At 38.5% G+C, this 24935-nt stretch overlaps 1 protein-coding gene across 1 annotated transcript; it reads left to right on the top strand.

Annotated features, from left to right (window-relative positions):
* On the top strand, nucleotides 1-24691 carry eya2 (EYA transcriptional coactivator and phosphatase 2). Its single transcript, XM_082533764.1, has 16 exons — nucleotides 1-375; nucleotides 9150-9230; nucleotides 9435-9475; nucleotides 10351-10463; nucleotides 11312-11428; nucleotides 15212-15288; nucleotides 15442-15625; nucleotides 15891-16027; nucleotides 16152-16235; nucleotides 18810-18899; nucleotides 20972-21030; nucleotides 21779-21939; nucleotides 22689-22803; nucleotides 22959-23080; nucleotides 23185-23285; nucleotides 23626-24691. The coding sequence occupies exons 4-16, from the start codon at nucleotides 10361-10363 to the stop codon at nucleotides 23704-23706; spliced, it is 1431 nt and encodes a 476-aa protein (XP_082389890.1). The 5' UTR covers nucleotides 1-375; nucleotides 9150-9230; nucleotides 9435-9475; nucleotides 10351-10360; the 3' UTR covers nucleotides 23707-24691.
* The last annotated feature ends 244 nt before the right edge of the window (nucleotides 24692-24935 follow it).

Consider the following 24935-nt stretch of genomic DNA (forward strand, 5'->3'; position numbering starts at 1 on the left):
AGGCTGTGTGCAGCGCGCACGCACTTCTTCGGTAGTAGTAGGAGGAGGAGGAGGAGGAGGAACCAGGAATCTTCGCTCATTTACTTAACACCGCTTCCCCACCGCCGGGAAAGCAAACACGCTCCTGAAGCTGCAGAGTGCGAGAAGAGAGATCGATGCGAGTCAGTGTCTACAGAAAGCTGTCACCTAGAGACCCTCGATTTAAAGCGTCCGCTTTTTCTTCCTCCTCATCTCAGGAGCTCCGAGTCAACAGGAGCGTGTTGTCACTGATTTCCTGGGACACTTGGGGGAAAGACCTGCGGGCTCTCTCCTGGGCATGGAGAGGCTCTGATCGGTAATCGGATTTTTCCTGCATATGCCTTATTCTGAATTATGGTAAGTTTGATATACCTTGTTTACTGTCTTTTATTTATCTATTTATTTATTTATTTATTTATACAATAAGGCATCATATCATTACATATATCACTTCATGGATTTACTGATTTAAACCAAACAATCCGCAGAGTTTGATGCTCATCTGTTTCGCTGCGAATTTTTATGTATTTCCTGATACTTCCAAGTCTGACTGAGAGCTTTTGAGATAAATATTACAGAAAGCATAATTTGTCCCGTTAAGAGAGTTTTTCTTCCCCCCCCCCCCCCCCCCCTTTTTTTTTCAAACCGTATCAGTGAAAAGTGTATACTAAAGTAAATTTACGGCATAATATTTCAGCTACACTATTATATTTTTTTTTTCCTCGTTTGGCTATTTTAAAATTATAATAATTATTATTATGATTACACAATTAGGGTAATATAATGACGGTATTATTGGTATTGTTAAAATGTTTGTTTTTATATATTGTTTTATAATTTGATTTTTAAAAATAAGACAGCCCAAATGTAATGTATAATTATAGGAATCTTCAAAGCCGTGATACAAACAGTACTTGGCACCATTCCTATTTGTGTAGGGACAAATGTTTTCTAAAGCGGAAAAATTCCGCGCCATATACAAGTAAAACTGGTTAGTTTTGTTTTTGTTTGTTTGTTTGTTTCAGGGTATTTTAAAAATCCTATGGGCTGAGAATAGTACATTCTGATTAAGCATTTAACTATAATTCTTAAAAATAATTCCCAGCAGTAGAAAATCACCATCAGCAAAACGGTTATTTTGTGTCTTGTCAAGCCATTAAAAAAACTGGGGCAGAAGTGTGTGAGGTGCCTTCTCTTTAGATTGAGCTCCTTTTGTTTTTCTTGGTGGGCTTTGAGTCCGTGGACTAATTTTTGCTCGGGCCTATAAGTACAGAAGATTACACCCAAATCACTGCCACCCGTGTAGCAGCCACGCAATGACCCTCAATGAGTAAATTAGGGGAGCCTCCCCGTTAGCGTTTTTCAAAGACTGGTATTCATATTTGTCAAGGACTCCTTCATTGCTCCAGACTAGAAAACTCGCTCTACTGTTTTGCCAGTCATTCAAATTACTTTTAAACATTTCTATCGGTTACAGGGTTGGAAGAGTAATGAGTAATGGGGTCCTCTGGTTTTAGCATTTACATAGTAAATGTATTGACATGAAAAAATTCTGACATTGCATTGTCTTGGATTTCTAGTAGACTTTTGCCATGATATATAGATAAAACATATATATATATATATTAATTAGGAAATATTTTTAAAAATGTACATTTAAACTTTAATAAGTTAAACAATTACATGTTTGTTTGCAGAGATCTTTTTTTAATATAAGTGGGACATGAAAATATGTTCCTTATATACCAGCACTCTGAATTTTATAAAGCCCTAGTTGGCATATCTCTCGCCTGCCACTTACTCTCAGTTGTCTCTGTTCCAAAGCGGGAGTCTTACTTTAGATAGTTGGTGTGTGAAATTCAGATCCCCAACCGTCCATACGTTAGAATCTCCTGCTACCTCTATTTCAATCTCCATAAATATCCAGGGGTCTGATGGAGGCGACAGGGATGCTGGCTCAAACCACCTTCACAACGTTTGTGCTCGAGCATGTTTGATTTAACACTGTGGTGTGTCTCCTAATAACATTAGGCCCCATTTCTGGATTTCTTCTCTATAGCTGACCTGAGCCCCTCACAGTCTTTCTCCCTCTGCCTCTTTCTCTTCTCCCTGTTTCCTCAGACTTCATGGTTCTTATTACTAGCTCTAATAAATTGTGAAAAAGCAGGAACCCAAAAAGTCCCGAGTTGTAGAGAATTCCCCATCCTGAACTGAAGGCACCCCCTCTTAAGAAAACACAAATTAATTCCAAACCCCTCTGTAGCCAAACGTTTCTGGAATGATAAATATTTTCATAGGAAGCTCTGCTCTTCCTGACTTTATCGGCACCGATTTTATGATATTTCTTCACAGCTGTGCAGCTCTTGATGTCTTATGGCTTCTGTTTGTCCCTTTCTCCTCAGCCTCTCTCTTCTCTCTCTCACTCTCACTGGGAGTCAAGCAGCTTTAATGACATGAATTTAAGGCTACAGCAGTGTTAGAACCAGACTTCTCTGTGTCATTGCAAAGCTTTCTAATTTGCTGCACTAAAATGAGTGCGTTTGTATTTGGCGCAGAACCAAATATTTTTTTTAGCCGTTTAGTCAGCTTATTATCAAACTCTTAGACACACAACTTGACATCTTCTCGTTGTGCTTCATTAAGTGTGGCGTACAGACCAAATTTGTCCACATAGTGGCATGTTGTCTTTGTCTAAATTCTCTAATATTGCACTTGGTGTTTGTCAAGGTCACAAGTATTTCCTAGGCAGTAGTTTATCCTGTCTTTTTAACAGTCACAGGGACACAATAGTCAAGTGATACAGCCAGTTTAATCCTGACTTACAAACAAGCACACAAGGTCAAAGTCATAACGGCTGCATTTATGTGACCAGTGTACGTCAGTGTGATTGCTTGTTTTTGCTCTGTCTTTTTATTTTAAATATACTGTTTTTTTTTGTTTTTTTAAATGTAGTTTATATTCTTTGCTCATAACCCGAGAAGCCTGCAACCAATCAGGTAAAATGTTAAGGAAATAAGGAAAAGTTTAAATGTCCCAAAACAACTCAACAGCAAGTTTTTTGTTGTTGTTTTTTTGGGGGGAGGGGGATTAATGTTTAGATTTTATATTAGATTTTTTTTACTAGACTTCTTTATTTATAGTCTCACAACATAAAAGCTGACAGTCGAACATCATTTAGATAATAATTTTAAATTATTAAAAACTGCACATTACTGTCAATGTGTTTGGTTTAGCAAAAAGTCAGGGCAGAAAACGTGTTTCTGTTACTTCTTGAACCACTCCAAAGTTATGAGGCCTCCTTCTTAATGCCTCCTGCTTTCCTGCCATTCTCTCCCCCATATTTAATTCCCTTAAGGCCCAGAAAGCTCCCGGCGAGTCCTTGTGGTGATGTGTGTGTAGGTCTGGGTATGTGTAATAAACTCTGGGCTGTCAGCAGACAACAGCTGTCTTTCTGGCTATCTCCTTATCTCATCTTGAATAGTGAAGCCACACACATTGCAACAAAACCTACTGTGACCATTTTTTTCTTGGGGCGGGGGGTTAATGTGTGAGCACTTTCCAAAAGAGAATTTAATATTTCTTGGTTTTCAGTAGAATATTTTTTTTAGGTGTAGGAATTTCTTTTTTTTTTTTCAGCATTACTTTTTCCTCATATAATATAATGTTTTGGGGGTTTGCTTGTTTTTTTTGTTTGTTTGGTTTTTTTTTTACAATTTTTCCATCTGTTAGTCTAAGTCACCCATCCATCCACCTATTTTCTTCCACTTATTCAATTCAGGCTCGCAAGGGACTGGAGCCTATCCCAGCTGCCACAGTATGAGGTTGCCAGTCTGTCACTGAGTTTGAATTCATATTTGATAATGTCTTATTTTTTCTGGCATTCTTATCTCCATTTTTGTTTCTTGCTTTCTTCGTCTCTCTCAGACACACACTTGCACAGTAAATTTACCAGTAAAGAAGTAATTGGACCTCGGTCTGTCCGTAGCACCTTTGAGATTCAGCTACTGCTGAGTTCTGTCTGGCCAGCTGTTAGCGGCTAAGGCAGCCACTTGCCATCATGTGCTAAGGAGACGATCGAGGGTAAACCTAATGACTAATAAAGCAGCAAGTCTGAGAGTGTGTGTACTTTAGTGTGTGTCTATGAGTTCATTAGAGAAGGCAGGAGCACTCATGCAGTCAGGCGTGTGTCACTTTTAAATTCATGAGCGCATGCACAGCCGCCCTCCCATCACCAGACCAGATGTTTTTTTACCTGGGAGCCAGACCACCATCTGACTGGGGTCAGCCCAGTTCTCCAACCCACACCCACTCCTCTAGGCTGCTGGGAGGTCTGCCAGCTGTCCCCCTCTCTGACCCCTGTCCCGGGGCACTTGTTTTGGCGTAGGTGGTCCTTCTTGGGTTTGGCAATATTACAGGGGGAAATTTTAAGGGATATTATAAGTGTTGTCCCTTGAACACAGGGAGGGAATCGAGTTTGCAAAGAAACAAATGCAAGCTGAAATGAGCAGAAATGTAGAACGGAGGAAAGAGCGCGTGTTTGAGAAATCGGGATAAAGGTGGCAGTAGTGTCGAATAAAAAAGCTTTGATTACCAAGAGACGGAGTGGGCTGCTGACATTCAAGCAGTGCTGTTGTTGGAGTTAGTCAAGTGAAAAAGACAGAACACCAAGTCTTGAAGGTAAAGTTACAGAGTGTACACAGAGTTGACAACAGGTTCACTGCTGCCAGAGGTTAATTGAAGCCGCTTGCAGAATCACTTCTGTTTCCTTCAAAGGAGTTCCCTGTCTATATCAGTTTTAAATGAACATACTTGAATAGCGTCACCATTCAGTTGTATTCGTTTGTGTCTGTTTTGTTATCTCAAGAAAAAAAGGAGACAGAAAAAAGCTGAGCTAATCAATAGAGTCTTTATTTTAATCATTTGTGTTTGTAAGATGAGATAAAACTTTATGTCTTCAAGTGGTTACGGAAGTTAAGGTTTTTTTGTTGATATTGTAAATATTGTAGATAAGTTGGGGTAAGAAGGGAGGGATTGGGGAGTGACAGGACCATTTCTACTGCAACACGTGGAACTATCTTGCGCACGTGTCTTTGTTTTTTGTAGTGTTAGCAAATATCAAACTTTGTATGGAGTCAACAAAAACATTTCTGTATGGTTTTTCCAAGTGTTACAATTAAACCGTTGCTGATGGAGTGTTTTTTGTGAGTAGCCATTGCTTTAATCATGTAGTTATAGCAATAACAGTCAGCGGTAGCAAATCACATATAGAAAATGAGCATAAAAATGGGGTGCTAAAGTAATTTACTAATATTTTAATATCCATGTTTTCTTCCAATGAAACAATAACACTATGTTACAGCTTATCTCTTTTGAAAATTGGAAACTTGGACAAAAAAAACATATGTAAATGTAAATTATGAGACAAAGCAAGCAATTCAAAGATGTGCATATTTTAGAACATTTAGTGCACATGTTTACTTAGGAAAATAATCAGCGGACATAATTGATAAAGAAAATAAGTGCCAGACCAGGCTCAGTCCCTGGATGGAAAGTTGCAGATTTGCATGAAGTTTGCGCTCTGTTTACTGAAAGATTTTCCAGCATTACTGGACAGTTTGCAGGCTCTGAAAGGGCTTTTTATCATCATAATACCAAAAGAAAAAAAACATCATGAAAATGTCAGGAAAAACAACAGTGTTTTCCCACATGTGTACTAAATCATCTTGTGTTCATTTAGATTTGGAACTGTTGGCTTTGTTTTTACTTGTGGATGGATGTAGGGTTTTTTTTTATTATTAAATATACAAAAGAAGTTCTGAACATAAATATCCATATATTTTCCTGTTTTCTGTAGTCTGTTGAACTCTGAGTTGTGTGCCGAAAATGTTTAAACGGGGCAGTGGTTGGCAGATGGCATCAAGTTCCTCCCCAAAACATTGACATAAATCCAAATAGTGGGACCTTGTTCAATGTCTTTTATCAGCAGCTGAGAGAGAGGTTTGTGTGCAACAGCGAAACAGCCCCCCAAATTCCCCCAGGCACTTATGTGGACTGTACAAATTGAGGGCTCCAGGTGGGGTTCCATATGGCATGACCAGAGACCACCAAATTACCTTTTCAAACTTATGATTGAAAACCAATAATAAAGGTCAGACCATCCGTGGGTCACCTCAGGCTGTAACCAGACTCTTACTATAAAGTCATATCAAGACTCAGAGAGCCAGACATATGCAAACATATTTAGACTGTCAACACCAGGCAGACACTGGTTACCTAAATGTCTGACAAATGTAAATAAGATAGGGAACACACCCTGCATTGGAAATTGCCACCAGCTACAGCATCTGGTGAGGTCACCTAGTTAAAATACCAAACTTTACTAGTAGGTTTTTTTTTTTGCTTGTTTGTTTTTTGTTGATTTTTGTCCAGATGTGATAACATGTCATAGAAACCAGTTTCTTGAACATGACAACACCTTAATAACCGAACCTAGTTTATTATGTACAGGTATAAGTTGGCTTAGTGTGAGTCAAATCTGTGGCTTTACTTAATAAAAGGTAAATCTGCATAAACAGATGTTTTCCTTTTATTTTCCCAAATGACATTCCAACCTAAAGCACAATACACTCCACAAAGGCTAGAATTTGATACCCGTGAAATAAGCCGAGGTCTAGCAGAACTCTGAGACCCAGGTGAAGCTGGTGAGACAGACCTTGTGGCCTCGCGGCCCCCTGTAGCATTGCTGGGTTTGTTTTAGCTTCGGTTTCAGTTCTTGGCCTTCCACATCTCTGTTGAGCGCCGCTCATCTTCCCTCCGGTGTCCTGTAGTTCCCATGGCCTTGGCCGCCCTCATCCCAGGCCTCAACCTGAACCAGGAAGTGCCTTGGCTTTCATACAGTTTTTGTGTTTGCGTGTACATGCATGTCTGTGTCTGTGTGGGTGTATGTATACAGGACTGTTACAACTAAAGTCAAGAGGACTCTGAACAGACGTTGCTTTTTGTTTTACTCCCTGGAAAGTACTAGGAAATGCAAAGCACAACAGAACTTCCCTTATTTTTCTTCTGCACTGCAGTATCAGTGTCATCATACTGAGCTTCACAGTCTGCCTGTGATAAGGGTCAGATTAGGCTGCAAGGACTTAAACAAAGGTTACTGATTACATCTAAACTGCAAAGCCTGATTTTTAGATTTCAAATTGAGATGAAAATAATTCAGATACAATTTTATGCTTTTAAGCTGTGGTTGTAACATATTTACTTGGAAAAAAAAAGTTTGTAATAGAAGGAAAAGAAATAACCTGCATTCGCATGTATGTATGTTTAAGGTAAGGTCAATACTATAGACCTACAAATGGATCTAGTAAGTCCTTGTGGCTGAGAGTGCGCTATTTGTAAGTAATGCATTTTGCCTGTGATTTTGTGAAGCCACTAACGGTAAATCTTTAACTTCTGCCACTTCAGTCTTCTTTCTCGGTCATATCTCTGCTGCTCTGAAACCTAGTTTCTCTTATAATTCATCACTGTCATCTGTCTCTGTCAATGTGTTGTCAGTGAGGTTGGAGGTCAGGCAGTTAGCTACAGCTTTGCCAGATTGCAATGGCCTAAGGCAAAAAGAGAGAGGGGGAGACAAAAAGAGCATATAATATTAATAAAATGTTCAGGTTATTGCAAATGTAGTCATATATTTACAAAGGAACAAGATTGTGCGGAACAAAGACAGGCAACCATAGCATTTAGTCACGCTTTTCTTCACTGCTCTGACATCTACTTGGCTACTGGGACAATACGCACACATACATCAACATTTTAGCAGAGTTCATTCTTCAGAAATTGTTTTCAGCAACATTTGGGAACATGGCTGCAGGATTTTTTTCCTGTTTGTCCTGATGTCAGGCGATAAGACTTGGCAGGCAGTTTGTGTTTTACTTCTTTACAAAGAAGTAGGATGCACTGTAACTGTACTTCCACAGCAAACTTGTAAAGACATTTCTTAGTGCATCCTCTCAAAACTATTACCACAGAATCAGTATCATTGCACGCTCCAAAATCAAGATTTCCCTTCATTTTGATCTGATATGTGTAACACAGATAGCATTTTGACATTTTCCCAGCATTGTAGTAGGAGTTCTGTTGGGCAGACTGACCTCATTCAACTTCCTCCTTTGACTTATTTATATGTGCAGATTTTGTCTAACCATCAGCCCACTTTACAGAATCCTTTTTTCTTATTTTTATTGCTTTTGTCAATTAGGTAGGACCTATCAATTGTACATCTTCTAATCAACTCTCATATCACATTACTCTGATATATCCAATTATCTGTAAATTGACAGGAAAATCAAAAAGGCCATATCGATCTGGTTGTGGTTAATTGAGTGATTTCAGAATGATTTCACTATCCAATAAAGCAATATGTTATCGTATTTCTCATATTAATTTGCAGCATTCAATTCAGTTTTATTTATACAGCTCCAAATCACAACAACAATCGCCTCAAGGTGCTTTATATTGTGAGGTAGACCCTAAAAAAACCTTCAATTTACTCAAGAGAAGCAAGTAAATTAAAGAGCTACTGTAGCTCAAGGGGAAAATATCTTGCAAAATTTTTCCTCTCCTCATGTCATTATTTTGTCATGCCATCGTGTTTACTCACATCAGCTCTATTGTCCCACCATGTCAGCCAACAGACATGAGAAATTCTGTTTAACAGCTTTCTGTTGAAAACCCTATCCACCCCCACTGGTTTGTGAACTATTCCCTATGTAGCAACACACAATTTGCATGGCACAGGTGTCAGGCAGGAGAGTAAGTCTGAAAGGTTAAAGCAAGCTACTTTGCAAAAAAACCACAACCTTAGAAACAGTTGTACCTGGTTTCTGTAACTCCTCATTTGATTTTCAGATCCCTTATTTGACTGTCTGAAGTCACTGTGACAATGGCTTCACATCAATGCTACATTTAGCTTAATCTCTCTCCCTGAGTCTTTGTTTTCTTTAAACCTGTTCACCTTTTGAACTGTTTGCATGAATAAAATATTTTTTTCTGCTTGTTTTGCTTCAACAGGGCTTGAAGCATGTCAGTAACCTGCATGACTATGTCCTGATGGTATGTATTCACTATTGTTTCCACAGGATAGTTGACGACTGAAAGAAACCTGACAAACACTAGTGTGAGAGGATAAAGAGGTTTAAGCTCTCTCTCTACAGGAGCAGGTAAGAGAGCCAGACTACAAAGGCATGCAGTCTGCCTGAGAAATTACTGAGAGGTTTGTTACATAGTGAATAAACATCTTATCATAACTATTTATATGTTTATAACCATTTCTTTGAGTGACATTGTCTTTTTCTTGGTTGATCTCATGTTTTTTTTTTTCTAACTTTTTTCTAAATTGTGTCCACTCTTGTTTCATTTCACAGGGCTTCTTATTATCTAATCCAAGGACATTACACATCCTCAGGTATTCTTTTAATGACATTTGCCACTAAAATTAAAAGTGAACTAAGATTAGAACTTTTTGATAAAGCTTGTAGTTAGGACTGGATCAGGTGACTCTGAACTTTCCCATAGTTATGTTGCATAGGAGTATTTCTCCTTCTCTCCTCTTTTCATTCTACTTGTTTATTCACCACTTTGTAAATAATCATTAGTTATTATTAAACTCTCTTTGAGCCTGGTTCTGGCTGAAGTTTTGTCCTGATAGAATGGAGTTTTTCCTTCACACTGTTACCAAGTGCTTGCTCATGAAGGATCATCCGATTGTTGTGGTTTTCTCTTTCTATTTTTGTGATGTCTTTACCTTATTATATAAAGCGTGCGTATGATCAAATGAACTGTAGACATGGGTTTCAGACTCTTCAAAATACCAGTTCACACAGCTCCGGCTGTGAGCACAGAAGATCAAGCCATCTTATGTTTGCAAGAGGCAGCCAATCAAAAGAAAGCTTGTTTAAAGGGGCCTACACTAAAAGGAAATCGGAGCAAAAATAGCTTGTTTTAGCCCCGTGGATAAACTGAGGATCTGAACTGTTTAAGACAAATAAGGATTATTTTTGTCTATGGGTTAAGCTAAGCTATGCTGGTAAAGTACAAAAATTTAAATTTGCGATTCCGGAAATTGCTATAGCTCACCTTTCCTTTCATTTAACTTTTTTATTTTGATTTGTTTAAGTTTTTAAGCTTTTAATAACAGACGAAGCAAAGAGACCAAAACAAAAAAAACAATGCGTATCTTTCAATTTTATCAAAGATTCCTGGCATCCACCCATTCTTCCCCTTTCTAACATGACAAAAACAGAGAAGTCAAACTCTCTAACAAAAGCTTCCTCTTTCCAGGATCATTGTCATGGCAGCATATGGACAGACTCAGTACAGCCCTGCGCTCCAACCTGCAGGACCATACGCATCGTACACGCACCACACACAGGGCTACAGCATGCCATCTTACAGTAAGTACAAACAAACATGGTTTTATGAATATACAAGGCAATGACATTCTAAAACAGTGACTTGAGGTGGACACTAGGGGAACAAACATTTTGTAATGTACACAACAAACCAGGGCATTGTGCTACGAAGATAAATTGCCATTTTACTTACACCAATAAGCCACAGCATTAAAACAATATTTTGTGGGTCTTTCTCATTCAAGTCAAAACAGCTGCGATTAGTCAGGGCATATACACTAGCTCTCTGGCTGCGTCTTGTGATGTTTGGGGCTGAGTGGAACAGTTTGTTCTAGGCATCCCGCAGATTGGTTGATTTGACTAGGATTTGGAAGGATCAGGGGCCAAATGATTACTTTTGGGTCTTTGATTCGTCCGTAGAGCTGTTTCTGTGGAGTTTTTGCAGGTCGTGAGGTGCATTGTTCTAGCCTGCTGCCTTTGAAGGGGTGAACATGTGTCGAAGTGGGTGGCATGTAGCAAACTAACATCCAGGAAGGCCAGAACCACAGGCTTACCAGCAGAACACTGCGTTATAACAAGCTGATCACGTCACTTGTCACTTGTTTTAGCATTATGGTTAATCTAGGCTCTGTTCAGGAAAATGGATTTCAAGAGATGGACCAATCTAGACACTCAAATGTCAAACCTTGATAGTCAACCTCATTGTGTTCTGTAGGTTTAATTATCTCAACTGATTACCATGAATTAGACCAAACCGTTTTCTGATTTCAACATCGAAACTCTAGTAATAGCGTGTTTGGTATAATTGATAATGAAAATAACTTCCAGCATTGTTGGTTAGTCTTGCCCTGAATGCAACATTAATTTTCTGTTTTTTAATGTTATTTTAGATATTAAAACTGAGGATGGCCTAAGTCACTCACCAGGACAGACAGGACTACTGGGCTACTCCAACTTCAGCAGTACTCCATCAAGTCAAAGTCTCTACAGCTACTCTCATACACATGGTTAGTCTGAAACACTGTATGTACTGAAACTAAGGACACGCTACCGCACACAACAACGCACAGACCTTTTATAAGGCATCTCTGATATTGCGTTACTGGATGGAGCATCCATACTCGCCGTCATCCCTAGCTCCTCTCCTCTCTCTGCCACACCTGTTCTCCATTAGCTGCGGTCTGGACTCCTGGCGTCAAAAGTCTCCCCACCCCTCCTCTTTTTCATGGGGTCAGGCCCCTTTTCTCCACTCAGACCAACAACACAGCATGCAAACGCTTGTGTCAGTTTCTCTGGAGAGGGAGTCAAAAAAAACATGTAGATGATAGGAAGAGAAAATGAGAGGATAGAGGAAAAATATGAATTGTAGAGATAACAAAAACTAGGCAGAGGGTCTTGTTGGCAGTCAAATGATTTGACTAAGATGTAGAACTCGTGAGTCTGTTCAGCGCTATGCCCGTGCAGGTCTGTGTGTGTTTGTGATTGAGTGTGTGTGTCTGTGCTGTACACATTCCTCAGTCGTCCGGCGCCCAAAGCATGACTTGCTCAGTGCGACTTTATGGCTTTGAAACCAGCGTGAAATTGACCTTGTGTGTGAGAGGGGAGAGGTTAAGGGGCATTTTACGGAGGGTTGAATGGGTTTAATATTGCAGACAGAGCATGAGCTTTTTCCACTGAATGAAAGCGACAAGGAGAAGATGAAACAATTTCGGGCAATAAACCGATGAGTGGACGTGCTTTTAAAATGCTGTTATTTTGCATTGAATATTTTTCAGAATAACAACCCAGTACTTTCTGAATCTTACTGCCTTTCTTCTTCTTGTGTCTATAAGGTTGGATACCAAATGACTACTCACTAGCAAGGATAATTACCTTGTGTTATTCTCACTTCAACAAAATCAGACACCACACAGACTTTGTACAAGGTTAAAAGCCATCTAATGTTGGGAACTTGCATTGTCACAAGCATTTCTAAGTTCATGGCTGCAGTTAAAATGAGCACTAAACTGTCATGTTGTGAATAAGCAGAGTTCATTGTTTGTGAATAACTATAGTTTACTCTATTGCCAAAATAGTCATGGTGATAGATCCTTTTCCTTTCAGTTAGTTAACGGACTAACTCAGCGGACCCCAACCCCCAGGCCTCGGACCGGTACCGGTCCGTGAGTCGTTTGGTATCGGGCCGCGAGAGTTGAGGCTCAGGTGTGAAATGTATGGTTTTCAGGGTTTTTATCGGTTTTCAGCGTTATTTTGTTATTGTTTTTATCGTTAACTCGGTTTTCCTGGGTCTTTTCACGTGTGTTATGAATAAATCTTCTTTTTTTTCGGTACCGGTACTAGTTTTATTTTGTTGTATTTATCCGCGACACCTTAAAGGCCGGTCCGTGAAAATATTGTCGGGCATAAACCGGTCCGTGGCGCAAAAAAGGTTGGGGACCGCTGGACTAACTGACTGATGACTGAGTAGTTGTTTCCACAGCTTTTTAATTTACCCTAATCTTCCTCTTCGAAGAAGAATCGCTAGTCTTTTACACGGTTAAGTTTGTGCTCTGCTTAAAATCCAATGTTATCCAATATGAATGTCATGCTTTATCTTTCTCCACTCACCCACTGACTCCAGATCAATTGCTTGTCAGCTCTTTACAGACAAGTTAAATCTTTTTTTCCATATAACTTTCTTTTAGGAGAATATTCAGATGTGAGGCATTACACAGGAATGTAAATATTCATGTAAACACACTTTTGATGAAGCCTCTCAGAAACTGCAAAGCCTTTAGTGACTGCGCTTTGTTAGATCACCCTTGAACCAACAAACAGTTTTTAACATAGTGTACTTAAAGCTTGAAGGACACTGTTTCCAAACAAAATACAGTTGTTTGAATATTTGTATGCATAAATCATTAACTGAAAACTTCAAACGGTAATAAACTGCCACAACAACCAAATGTTTGTAGGATTTCAGAATGTTTCCATGCCATCCATTATACTGCACACAATACGCAAGCTACACACACACACACACACACACACACACACACCACAAAGAGCCTTCAGAAAAACTTACTGTACACTGTGTGTACAACTCAAACCAAATGGGGGCTATGGGAGCTTTTTGTGTTTACTCCAGAGACGTCCTATATTTTTCCTTTAGTCACTCTAAAGGCTGTTGTGTTATTTGAGACCATTTCATTGTGATTCTTCCACTGAGTCATTATTCTACTGTTTGTCATGCACTGTGTCATGGTGAAGAAGGAGCAATGATCTTATGAAACAATGAAGGGTAAACATAAGGTAATTACATATAGGAAGCTAGGAAGCTAGCAGTGTCTGTTAATTAACTTCCAAACTATCCCATGGAATTACTTATTGCTTAAAACCACCCATTCAATAAACAGTACAGGTGGAAATAAAACAAATAGTAGGCATGTCATTTGATCTGTTTTTCATATGAATGCAGATGGCAATAGAATAGAATAGAATTCAACTTTATTGTCATTGCACATGCACAGGTACAGGGCAACGAAATGCAGTTTGCATCCATCCAGAAGTGCTTTAGTGATATAGATATATTACAATATATATTAGCAATAATATAGATATGTGAGTATATTACAGAAATGGGTCTATTATGGTATGTTATAATGTACACGGTATGAAGTATGTTGTGAATATTCTATAACTATAAGTATGTACAGGCTGTAGTGAGTACAAGCTATGTACAGGATATGAACAGGATATAAATATGAAAAACTATACAGAATATGAAATAAATAACTTTACTTCATATTCTGTATAGTTTTTCATATTTATATCCTGTTCATATCCTGTACATAGCTTGTACTTGTACAATAGACACAATCATCTATAACAAGCTGCATAACAAGAAACGGCTTTTAGTTTCTCTAAAACGGGAACATTAAAAGGTCGAACTGCTTTTAAAAATGTTCTTTCTTTTACTTTACAGTTACTACAACTGTCCTGTAACTCAGCTGGTTTAGCAAAGACTGCAAAATTTGTCAACTGTCATCTTCTTCGGTTCATAACATGCATAACTGTCTGTTTGTAAATTCTGAAAATGTAACTGTTTTACATGAAGTTGTTAGGAAATAGTATCCCCATTTTAAGGAACCACACACAACATACTTTTTTTTTTCACAGTTAGTAGAAGTTCATTTGATCCTCTTTGGCTAATAGCCAGCATTATTGCATTTTTTTATTTTATTTTTTTTTTGGGGGGGGGGGTTAATTTAATTTGCTTTTTTTTTTAAGCTACATCAAGATAATGGTTAAACTAAAGGGATGGAATGAAAATTAGAAATATATCCAGTTCTGTGGGTGAAGGTGATAGAATTACAGGAGAAGTAGTTAATCAGACAAACAAACAGTATGCACATACCTGACAGGAAGATGCGAGGTGAGACGGCATTAATGTGGGGCAAAATCGCTCGGAGGGAGACATTCTTGCCTTGGCTTGATTAGATTCGAAGATTCCCAGAGCAGCAGGAGCAGCAGACTTTCCCACCTGTATTGTCATGTCCATAATAAATCACACTCTAACCTTCTACAGCACTTAGCTGTCAAAGAGGAGTCAAAGTTTACTGCTCAGTACTTCCTCTACTCAGATCACAGATCAGATTGGATCTTGCGAAATTATATATGAAGCGGATTCAACAATACTAGATGGAGCAAAGTCAAATATCCCTCCAGTTTGAAATTGTATCTTTTTTTTTTAATCCTTTATGAGTGATTTATACCTTAAAGCTAACCCTTGTCTGTGCATCATTCCTTAGGTAGTGGAATCTCCTCTGGAATTTTTCAAGGCACCCATGCAATATCAAGTTCAACCCCTTTCAACCCTGCACAACAAGTGAGTATCTAAGTTCTTACTAGCAACACGTGAACAAAATGTTTCTTTGTATATAGTTATTTGCAGAAATAAAAGGGGAACTCTAAAAGTCCTGTAATCGGTTATCAACTGATGTTTGACGTCACTGACTAATATTCTTGTCTGTGTTGGCAGGAGTTTTCAGCGTATTCAAGCTACAGTCAGAGTCAATACTCGCCGTATTATAACTCACATCACTACAACAGCCCCTACCTAACCAGTAGCAACATTAGCCCTGCTGCGATTACTGCTCCATTAGCCTATCAGCACCCAGAACACCCAATTATGTTGCCCAATCACAGCCCAGAGTCACATACAGGTAAAAACTGTATTTTGTTTTATTTCTAAGCTTTTTTTAAGAATATATGAGTCATTTAATCACTTTAATTATACTATGTGTCATTTTTTTTAATCATTGTGACATTAAGAAAAAGAATACAAAAACTGAAATATTTAAAATTTTACTTGCCTGATGATTCTGAAAACCATGTAGTTGCCCCTTTGAACATACAAATTGTTGTTTGTGACCAGTTTAAAAAAAAAAAAAAAAAAAAAAGTAAGAAAAAAATATTTCTGTCTTTTAGGAGAGTACCACCCACCACCCAGCCCCCCCACACCAGGTAAAGAGGAGGGGGTCCCAACACGAAGGGGTTCAGATGGCAAGTTAAGAGGAAGAAAAAGAGCCAGTGACCCCGCTCCACCTTTGGACTCTGATATTGAGGTAAACCCATGGTCACACATTGTTGGAAATTATCAGCATTTCTCTCCAATATTTATCTTTCTCTCTCACACACACTCACAAACTGTCATGTGGTTAACATTACATATCTGTTATTTCACTGCAGCGAGTGTTTATCTGGGATCTGGATGAAACCATCATTATTTTCCATTCGCTCCTCACGGGAACTTTCTCCACACGATTTGGCAAGGTATGGCGATATGACCATTCTTGTTGTCATTTACCGTAAGGAGTATGTACTGAAGCTATATTCACACCCAATTCCAGCGATAAGGCTGGTGGACACATGATCCTAACAACAAACGCGTAACCCTGTTTTCTCTCAGCAATCAAGTGCTTATTTAACTTAGTGGTCAACAGTTTGGCTGCCTGAGACAAGTGACCTTTGGGTCTCATCCCTGAGCATTTTCACACGCTGGCTGTTTTTCCTTTCTGCCCTCCTGTTTCTTTTCATAATGCAGCAGGGCTGTTTAGCTACCCCGACAACCTGCCGCGTGATTGACAGCCAGCGGGACCTTTACATAACAGACAGGCAGCTGACGAGGGGCGGACAGTGGTGCAGTTCTTGTTTTTGGCCGGGGATCTGTGTTTTGAATTCTCACGGTCCCCCTGTGGGTTGACACAAGGCTGATGGGAGTTTGAGAGCAGCGTTTCTGATGGGCCAGGGATCTGTTGTTTCTTTTTCTTTCTCTTCTGCCACGGTGAGGGGGTGAAGAGAGAAAGAGCAGAAGGGCCAAGAAAAGAGAAGGAGCAAGTTAGACTGTGTGGATGTGTTGAAATGTGACTCATGTGCCAGAAATTCCTGATTCCTCCCACCACCCAAACACCCCACTGTTGGATCTAGGGAAACTCGGGACAGATTCTGACATCAAAACTAAGACAAGCAGTAAAGGAACTGAATGAATGACAGTGGAAAAACAAATGAATAGACTAATATTGAGATGGCTCAGAAGCTAGAAATATTTTGTTGTTGTTGTTCCTACTATGGGAGAAATAATATAATCATTTCTGGAGTTAATTAACTCTGTTTGCATCCTGCTTCTCACCATAAGCCTCTTCCAACTGGATCAATGTAATTTGCTCTTATTATTAACAAATGCTTGGGCATTTATAAAGTAAAGGTAAGTCTGGGCCCACTCTGAGGAAGACTAATGGGTCTGTTGAAAGAAACCTGTTTTCACTAGCTTGGTGAGCCAGAGGTGAATAGATGTCCACATGAGGAGCTGACCCTTACTCCCAAAACCTTGCTTCCATTATCTCATTTATCATGCAGCACCTCACTCTATTCTCCAGAGTGTGAATTCTCTTCCCAAACCCTGTCTTTTATATCACAAACAAAAGTCCCCTGCAAAGGTGCAAATTTGGGAACCAATTTTTCTTGCATGTTCTTTCCTTTTCTACCAGTTTTCATCTTCATTCCTCTGCTTTGGGGTTAAAAGAAAGAGGCTTTTATTAGATTTTCTGTGTAGTAGTAACCACAGTCTTCAGAGAAGGGTGATTACAGACAATTATTTCAATTATTGGACAAACAAACCTTTCTCAAGCCTTTAACTCCACCCACTTCACCCTTTCTATTCACCTCTTCCTTAGTCCTCGCCCACTGCATTTTCTCCCAGTCACCTGTGTCCTCCCCGTCGCTCCTATTGAACTTATTTTGGCCTTTGTCCTTAATCACCTTTTTTTTAAGCCCTTTTGTGGAGGGAGGTATTTTGTAATTGCTGTGATTTACCCTACTTGTGTCATCAAGTCCATTTTACCAACCTGAGTGAGAACACAGCCCTGCTTGTCATTTCAAATGAACTAATTAAATGATCACCTTTGGCTGACTTTTCCTGGCTTTGCATGTCTTGCTGCCAAAGAGGAGTTATCAAAACAATGCACCACTCATATGTACACACCTTTTCTTTTTTTCTTTTTTAAAAAAAAAAAGTTGAACAACATGGATGATTTGTCAGCCAGACTGCTGGCACATTATGATTTATATTTTCTGAATGTGGTAATTCAGAAAATGCTTATTAAAAACTGAATTGAAGTTATTGTAATGCAAAACCTGGTTTTTACTTTGCTTTCTATATGATTGAAAATAACAGAAAATAAAAGGTTTGAGGGAAAAGGTGAAAGACTGACTACATTTCAGCTATTATATCCATTGCATTTAAGGTGCCAGTAGTTAAACGAGTCTACATGTATACGACTGAAAATAAGGGTTTTAATAGTTGCTGACTTCGATTAGTTTGCATTTCTGACCAAAAGCAGCAGCAGAGAACAGTTGGGGAAGCTTGTTGACTGAATTTATGAACGCCAAAACAAATAGCTCAGAATGAAGATGGCAGAGATAACGATAAGCAATAAAGTTTGATTGACAGATAAATATTCACGCCTACCTTCTTCTGGAACCTGTTTATGTCAATCCTTTTACTTAGAGCAGAACAAAGCTTCTATTATGTGTGCATTGACATAATGAAAAGAGCAGTAATGTTAAATAGCTTTAAATGAACAATTTATTCTCTAAATACCAAAGCTTCTAGTCTGAACATAAGCCCAGAATTTTATTTCTATGAACATGCTAACAAAGAGCATAGCCTTTGTTCACATTCACATTCTATTCATGGTGCCAAATCTGTTTATAGTTTTAGTTAAGGATGCCAAAAAGAAAAAATTCTGTTACTGTCCACACTAACTTTTAACAGTTTTCTTCTCTCCATCTTGTGCGAGAATGGCATATACAACATGTGTCAATTTTTCCTGCCTCTGTGTGTATCAGGACTCTTCAAAGGCAGTGTCTCTGGGTTTGTGGATGGAGGAAATGATCTTCAACTTGGCTGACTCAAGGCTTTTCTTCAATGACCTGGAGGTGAGGTTTGAAATTTGTGTGATGAACCGTAACTGTTGAAAAAAGAAACACAATGAAAATTCCAAGACTCAGTGTTGATTAATTAGCGGTGTGCTTTGCTGCACAAAGAAAATTGTGCCAGTGTACTATTTTCATATTTGGCTTACAGTGCACTGGATCTCAATATATTCTAATAATTGTGTGACTTTTTCCAGTAAGCTGGAAAACTGTAGCACTGAAAATTATCCAGCAATGTAAGCTGGCATACAGTTAACCAGAAAACCTTGCCTGCAAGAGCTTAGCGAGCGGTTTGACATTTTGCTGCTTTTTCTTCTTACATAAAGCACGGTGGCACTCATTGAAGAAATCCCTTCACACAATATCTATCTCGTATTTATTCTTTCTGCTGCATTTACAGCATTACCCAAACAATTTACTTTCATGGGGAATTGACAGGACATCAAAAAAAACTCCCAAAGTTAATACACAACGTCTTAAAATGATGACTCCTTAAAAAAAGAAATAAAAGCCTCTGTTGGTCATTAAAATGCATTTTAGTACCTGCTAGTGACTGAACAACGCATGTGTTTTTCATCCTAAATTCCTTAACCTTGTTCTGACAAAGAAGAAAACCTGAAGAGCTGCATAGAAAAAGAGAACAAGTACACTTTGTGCTATAATTATAGGTCTGTGTCTGAGTGTCCAAGGGGGAAATTAGTCAAATGGGAGGAGGAACAGTCAAGAAGAGGGAAAGGAGCCAACAAAGCCATTTGCAAACCCAGTTTTTATCCCTCCTTTTGTTGTCAGGACTCAGTAAAGCTCTAAAGCAGTGCCCCATATCAGGCTGACAAAGCCTGTTAAGTCTTAAGGTGCAATTATCTTGTCCTTATCATGTCTGTGGCAACACCAGTGGCTACAACTGCTGCTGTCATGACTCACGTATTGTAAATAGTCGGTGTTACTGTCTGACTAATCAAGTCCATCATTGCCAGTTGAAATTTTAATGGTTTAAAAAAAAAAAAAAGATTTCAGTGTGTTCTAGTTTTCTTTATCTCAATTTAACGATACAACTATTGCAGTCTAATCAAAATCAGACTAACTCAGACTTTTGCTTTTTGAGACTTTTAGCATATGTGCAATTTTTTTTTATTTTATTCTGCACTTACATTGACATTTTAGGACTTGCAGAGCTGACAGATAACAAGCTGACAAATAATCAAATGTTTGAAATTAAATTATACAAAGGTAATCCGCATTGTACTGTCAGCAGTTACATTTCAGCATGGGTGGATGTCACCTGAGTGGGAGTGGGTTGCAGCCCCTGGGAATATAGTTATGCAGCAATGTAAGGGAGATGAGGTAGCGTCTCCGTCTGGGAAAGGTGATAGGAGAGCCGGTCTGTACTGGGCCGTTGCGTTACAGTTTGGAGTCATACTAGGACTCCATTTTTAAGCATGTGCGTGCTTAAAAACAGAGTATATCACTGAGTGTGCAGAAACCAGAGTGCAAGTTTTTGCTTGATACCTTTGCATGGTGTGTTTTCACTTAGTCTGTGATGACTGACTTGTCCTACTTTTTTTTTTTTTTTTTTTAAATTTAACATATCAAATCATAATAGCTGTTTTCAAATTTCTTGTTTTACTGCATATTGCTGAAGGTGTTTTGGCTGCAGACACTTGGTTAAGCTACAGTGTGGTTTTGTTCCCTGCAGTCTGGTTGGCTGCATTAACGTCCAACAGAGACAAATATGCAAACCATTGTGCTTGTCGGACAATGAGTGATTCTTAAGAGAATTTCTTTTTTTTTTTAACCAGTGGTTAAATTGTTAGGTGTATTTAAAAAAAAGTGCAGATTTACTTTACTTCACTATGTGGTTGCGCTAGAATTGCACCACTATGTTGACGACTTTTTTTCCGTGGCGCCTTACTGGCCCATTTCCTGACACCTTATTTCCTCCTTCCTTGTATTTTATTTTAACCCTTTTTTTTTCATATCCATTGTGCTATCATTTCTATAGAGCAGAGACCTGCCTGTAAATGGCTTTACTCTGAAAAGGATCTCATCATATATCTGCTCTCCTTTTCATTTCCCAGGAATGTGACCAAGTCCATATTGATGACGTGGCATCAGATGACAATGGACAGGACCTGAGGTAAAGTTTCTGCTGTGTTACTGTACTCAAAGCTTAGCTGGGAAACTGACAGTTCTGCTATGGCTTGTGAACCAGACTTGCCCTCTGGGTTTTAGTGGGCAGGAAGAGAAAAGCATGAAGATGAGATGGGGGCTGTGTGCATCTGTGTGTGCTCATGCATGCAAGCATGTGCATGTCTTTTATTTTCCCTACTTCCACAGTCATATAATATGTCAGAGGATTATCCAGTGCTTTCATTTCTCATCAAACTATCTCTTTCATTCCCTCTGTCTCCCTCAGTGCTGGCGTTTTATTGCATAAACTTGTTGAAACACTTTAAGATGCTTTTAGGAATGATTTGAGCGAACCAGTCTGTATTAAAGTACATTTTTGACATATTTATTTTATTGAACTTGGACCTTTTCATTTGAGTATGTTTTTATATTTATTCTAGTCACACTACATGTATATAATATTTTTAGTGACAAATGCTCATTCAATTTTACAGGATTTCTTGGCCCGGACAGTTTCATTTGCACTGGCACATTTCCCTACATTTGATGAAAAGCTCGAGCAATGCTTTCTTTTTCAATGGTTGAATTGCTTTAATAAATTCCTGCAACCCTAAAATATATTAGTGAATATAGCCACTGATTCTTGGAGTACCAATGTCAACAATGATGAACTATTACAATAAGATCTTCAGAAGAATTCAGCTCACGCCTTTATGATTTATATCCTGGCTGTTTTCTTTATTGTGACTCTGCAGCACTTATAACTTTGGGTCGGATGGCTTCCAGAGCCCAGCAGGAGCAGGATCTCTGTGCCTGGGGTCAGGGGTCCACGGAGGGGTGGACTGGATGAGGAAACTAGCTTTCCGATACCGCAGAGTCAAGGAGATCTACAACACATACAAAAATAATGTCGGGGGTAAGTTCTAGTCTCATTTTATACAACATTGCTGTCTATGTGTGACGTGAAAGTTTAGAAATTCTTCCTTCCTTCTTTTATGTGGGGTTTTCGTGCACTTATTAAACACCTAACACTTACAGGAAGTTAGATGATGAGATTATTCTACACAAATGCAAATATTTATCAACTGTAGGACTTTCACCAGTGCCCTTAAAGGCAAAAGAGAAACTAACTGTAAGTGTTACACCTAGTCAGGCTTCAGTGGGTAAAGAGTTAAAGAACTAAATCTTAACATCTAAGAATCAAAAGATGATTGATTTGAAGTCATAAAGTAGGACCTTTTCATTTGAGTTCATTCAAATTCAAATTTTATTTGTCACACACACAACCATACACAGTATGACATGGGGGTGAAATGCTTGTAGCTGTACAATGCCCGACTATTAAATGACAGAAAAAAAGTTTTACAATATTTACAATTTACAGGTTACTACAAAATTTACAAATTAACTTAGGAATTTACAGTAAAGAACGTGCAAATAGCAGAAGAGATTATAAAGATTATGAATATTATTACATTATTATAAATCCTATAATTTATAATTATAGGATTATAGGAAATGTGTGGTGGTGCGTGTGATGATGTGATGTGTTTCATTAGGTTCCTATTTTCTTTCTAGGCATAAACATGCAGTTTGGATATGAAGAAGAGTAAAATACTTGTTTCCAAGATTATCTGTCAAGCTTTTGTTCTTCTTGATGGTCAGGTTTACTGGGCAGCCCCAAGAGAGAAGAGTGGTTACAGTTAAGGAGAGAGATGGAAGTCCTCACTGACCTGTGGCTGACTCAAGCACTCAAAGCTCTGGCTCTCATCAACTCAAGGTCAGTTTATGCTTCCATAGTTTTATTACCACTTAGAGGTGAATTAAATGTTAGCTTTGTTTAATTTGACATTTTCATTTTTTTTCTCAGTTTGTGACAAAATATATTTGTTTGTCATATTTACTGACTTTAGTGCCTGTCTTGCCCTCTTTCAGGCCTAATTGTGTGAATGTGTTGGTGACCACTACTCAGCTCATTCCAGCCCTGTCCAAGGTGTTACTCTATGGTTTAGGTTCAGCCTTCCCCATAGAGAACATATACAGTGCCACCAAGACAGGTGAGAAAACTTCAAGGGAAAGTAGGCAAGGAGATAATATCACAGTTAAGCAAGTGAAAAGGCTGTAATAATAATTTAAACTGTGATTTTTCTCCTTTTCAAAGGCAAAGAAAGTTGTTTTGAGCGTGTCTCTCAGAGGTTTGGTCGGAGAGCAGTCTATGTGGTGATAGGAGATGGAGCTGAAGAGGAGACTGTAGCCAAGAAGGTAAAACTGTCTGGTTTTATTATTACTTTAACGGCTGAAAAATGGGCCACAGCAAATCAGTTAACCTTACACTATGCTTGATTTCTGCAGCTTCTGTGGTATGGGTTTGTTTTTTCATGAAATTGCTGTTTTGAGATTTTCCTAGATTTTTTTTTCTAATGCTTTTCTATAATGTTATCCAGATGTATCTGTGTACTATAGCACCCCTCCAAATGGGACAATACTTCACATATGCTCTTCTTCTGCAGAAACACTGAAAACTTCTGAAAAGATACTATCTTAAGTTTCAATGTTATACTCTATACACGCGTTTGATATGACATTATTTTTGTTTTATCAGAAGAACATGCCATTCTGGAGAGTGTCCTGTAGGGCTGATCTCGAGGCTTTGAGCCACGCACTGGAGCTGGACTACCTCTAGAGGGCGCCATCCATCACATTCTGCTCTTATGCTTGTGTTATGAGAAACTCTGGAGCTTCTGAGTGCACCTTGCAGGTGAAGATTCCCCTGGAGACTGATTAAAAGTCAGTACTGCTATATTGAGCAAGCACTCTGACAGACAATTTTATACCCAAGCCAATGGATTTTGTGGGGATTCTGAAGCAAGGCTGCAGTGTCTGTGATACATAAATATGAAAAAAAGGGCTGGAAACAAAATAAAAGGCCAAAGTGAAATAAGGGACCAAAGCCTCATCGCTAACTCCAGGGAATTATGGTTAATACCGATAATATTAATCATATAAAACAACAAACTTACTTTTTTTTTTTTTTAATTCATCTTGAGTTTATAAATTGTTCCGTTTTCAGGATATTTACATCCTGTTTAGCGATCACAGTGAGTAAAGTTCAGATTGTTGATGACTTTTTCTGCTGTGTCTTTATATTTCTTTTGAGACTTAACACGTTTTTTTACTGGCCATTAATGTTGTAAAGACAAAATTAGAAGCAAGAATTCTGATATTGTGATTTTTAGTAATAAATGTTAAATACCATTCTCTTAAAGGTAGGGGCTATTAAATAGTCTGCATTTCAGCTTTACAGTCTGAGCTATTTACTGGTTCAGTTTTACAATACAGTACGGTAATAGTTTGGGAGCTCTGCATAAAACAATAATCACAGTTAAAGACCAAAAATCTGCTCAAAAAGTTTTGATGAGTTGGCTTGAAGATGCTGTATTATAGGCTGGTGCTTGAATGAATCTTTACCTTTAATCATGGGTTGTATATTGTTTTCTTTACTGTCATTAAGATCCTAATAACCTGTTTGTAATATAGTTGGACTGGTATGATTGTGCATGTGCCGATTACACTGCCTGTCAGCTTAGCAATGATCTGTATATAATGCTTTGTTGCCAACTTGTTGTGACAGACAGTTGAAGTAGATGAATAAAGATAAATTAATTACACTGAGGGCAAAGGTGAGTTCAGTTTCATCTCATTTTGCACTGTTGCTCAATCTATAGACGCATTCTAATCAATCTACATGACATAAACCTAAAAAGGAATTTTAAAGTTTTCCATGCACAAAATCACTCGAGGGACTTTTCTTTCTTTATGGGGAAAGATCACCATCTTCAGGCCAAGAAAAGTAGTAACATAAAGACACTGATAGACTCATACACTGTGTGGCTTTTAGAAGAAATGAGACAG

This window comes from Aulonocara stuartgranti (genome assembly GCF_965226115.1).
Source record: "Aulonocara stuartgranti genome assembly, chromosome: 5".
Lineage (NCBI taxonomy): Eukaryota > Metazoa > Chordata > Actinopteri > Cichliformes > Cichlidae > Aulonocara > Aulonocara stuartgranti.

Excerpts from the sequence above, each read along its gene's own strand:
- eya2 (XM_082533764.1), top strand. The coding sequence starts at position 10,361 with ATGGCAGCATATGGACAGACTCAGTACAGCCCTGCGCTCCAACCTGCA. Across the intron at positions 16,236-18,809 it reads TCTCCACACGATTTGGCAAG|GACTCTTCAAAGGCAGTGTC; the intron begins GTATGGCGATAT and ends TGTGTGTATCAG. Across the intron at positions 18,900-20,971 it reads TTTTCTTCAATGACCTGGAG|GAATGTGACCAAGTCCATAT; the intron begins GTGAGGTTTGAA and ends TTCATTTCCCAG.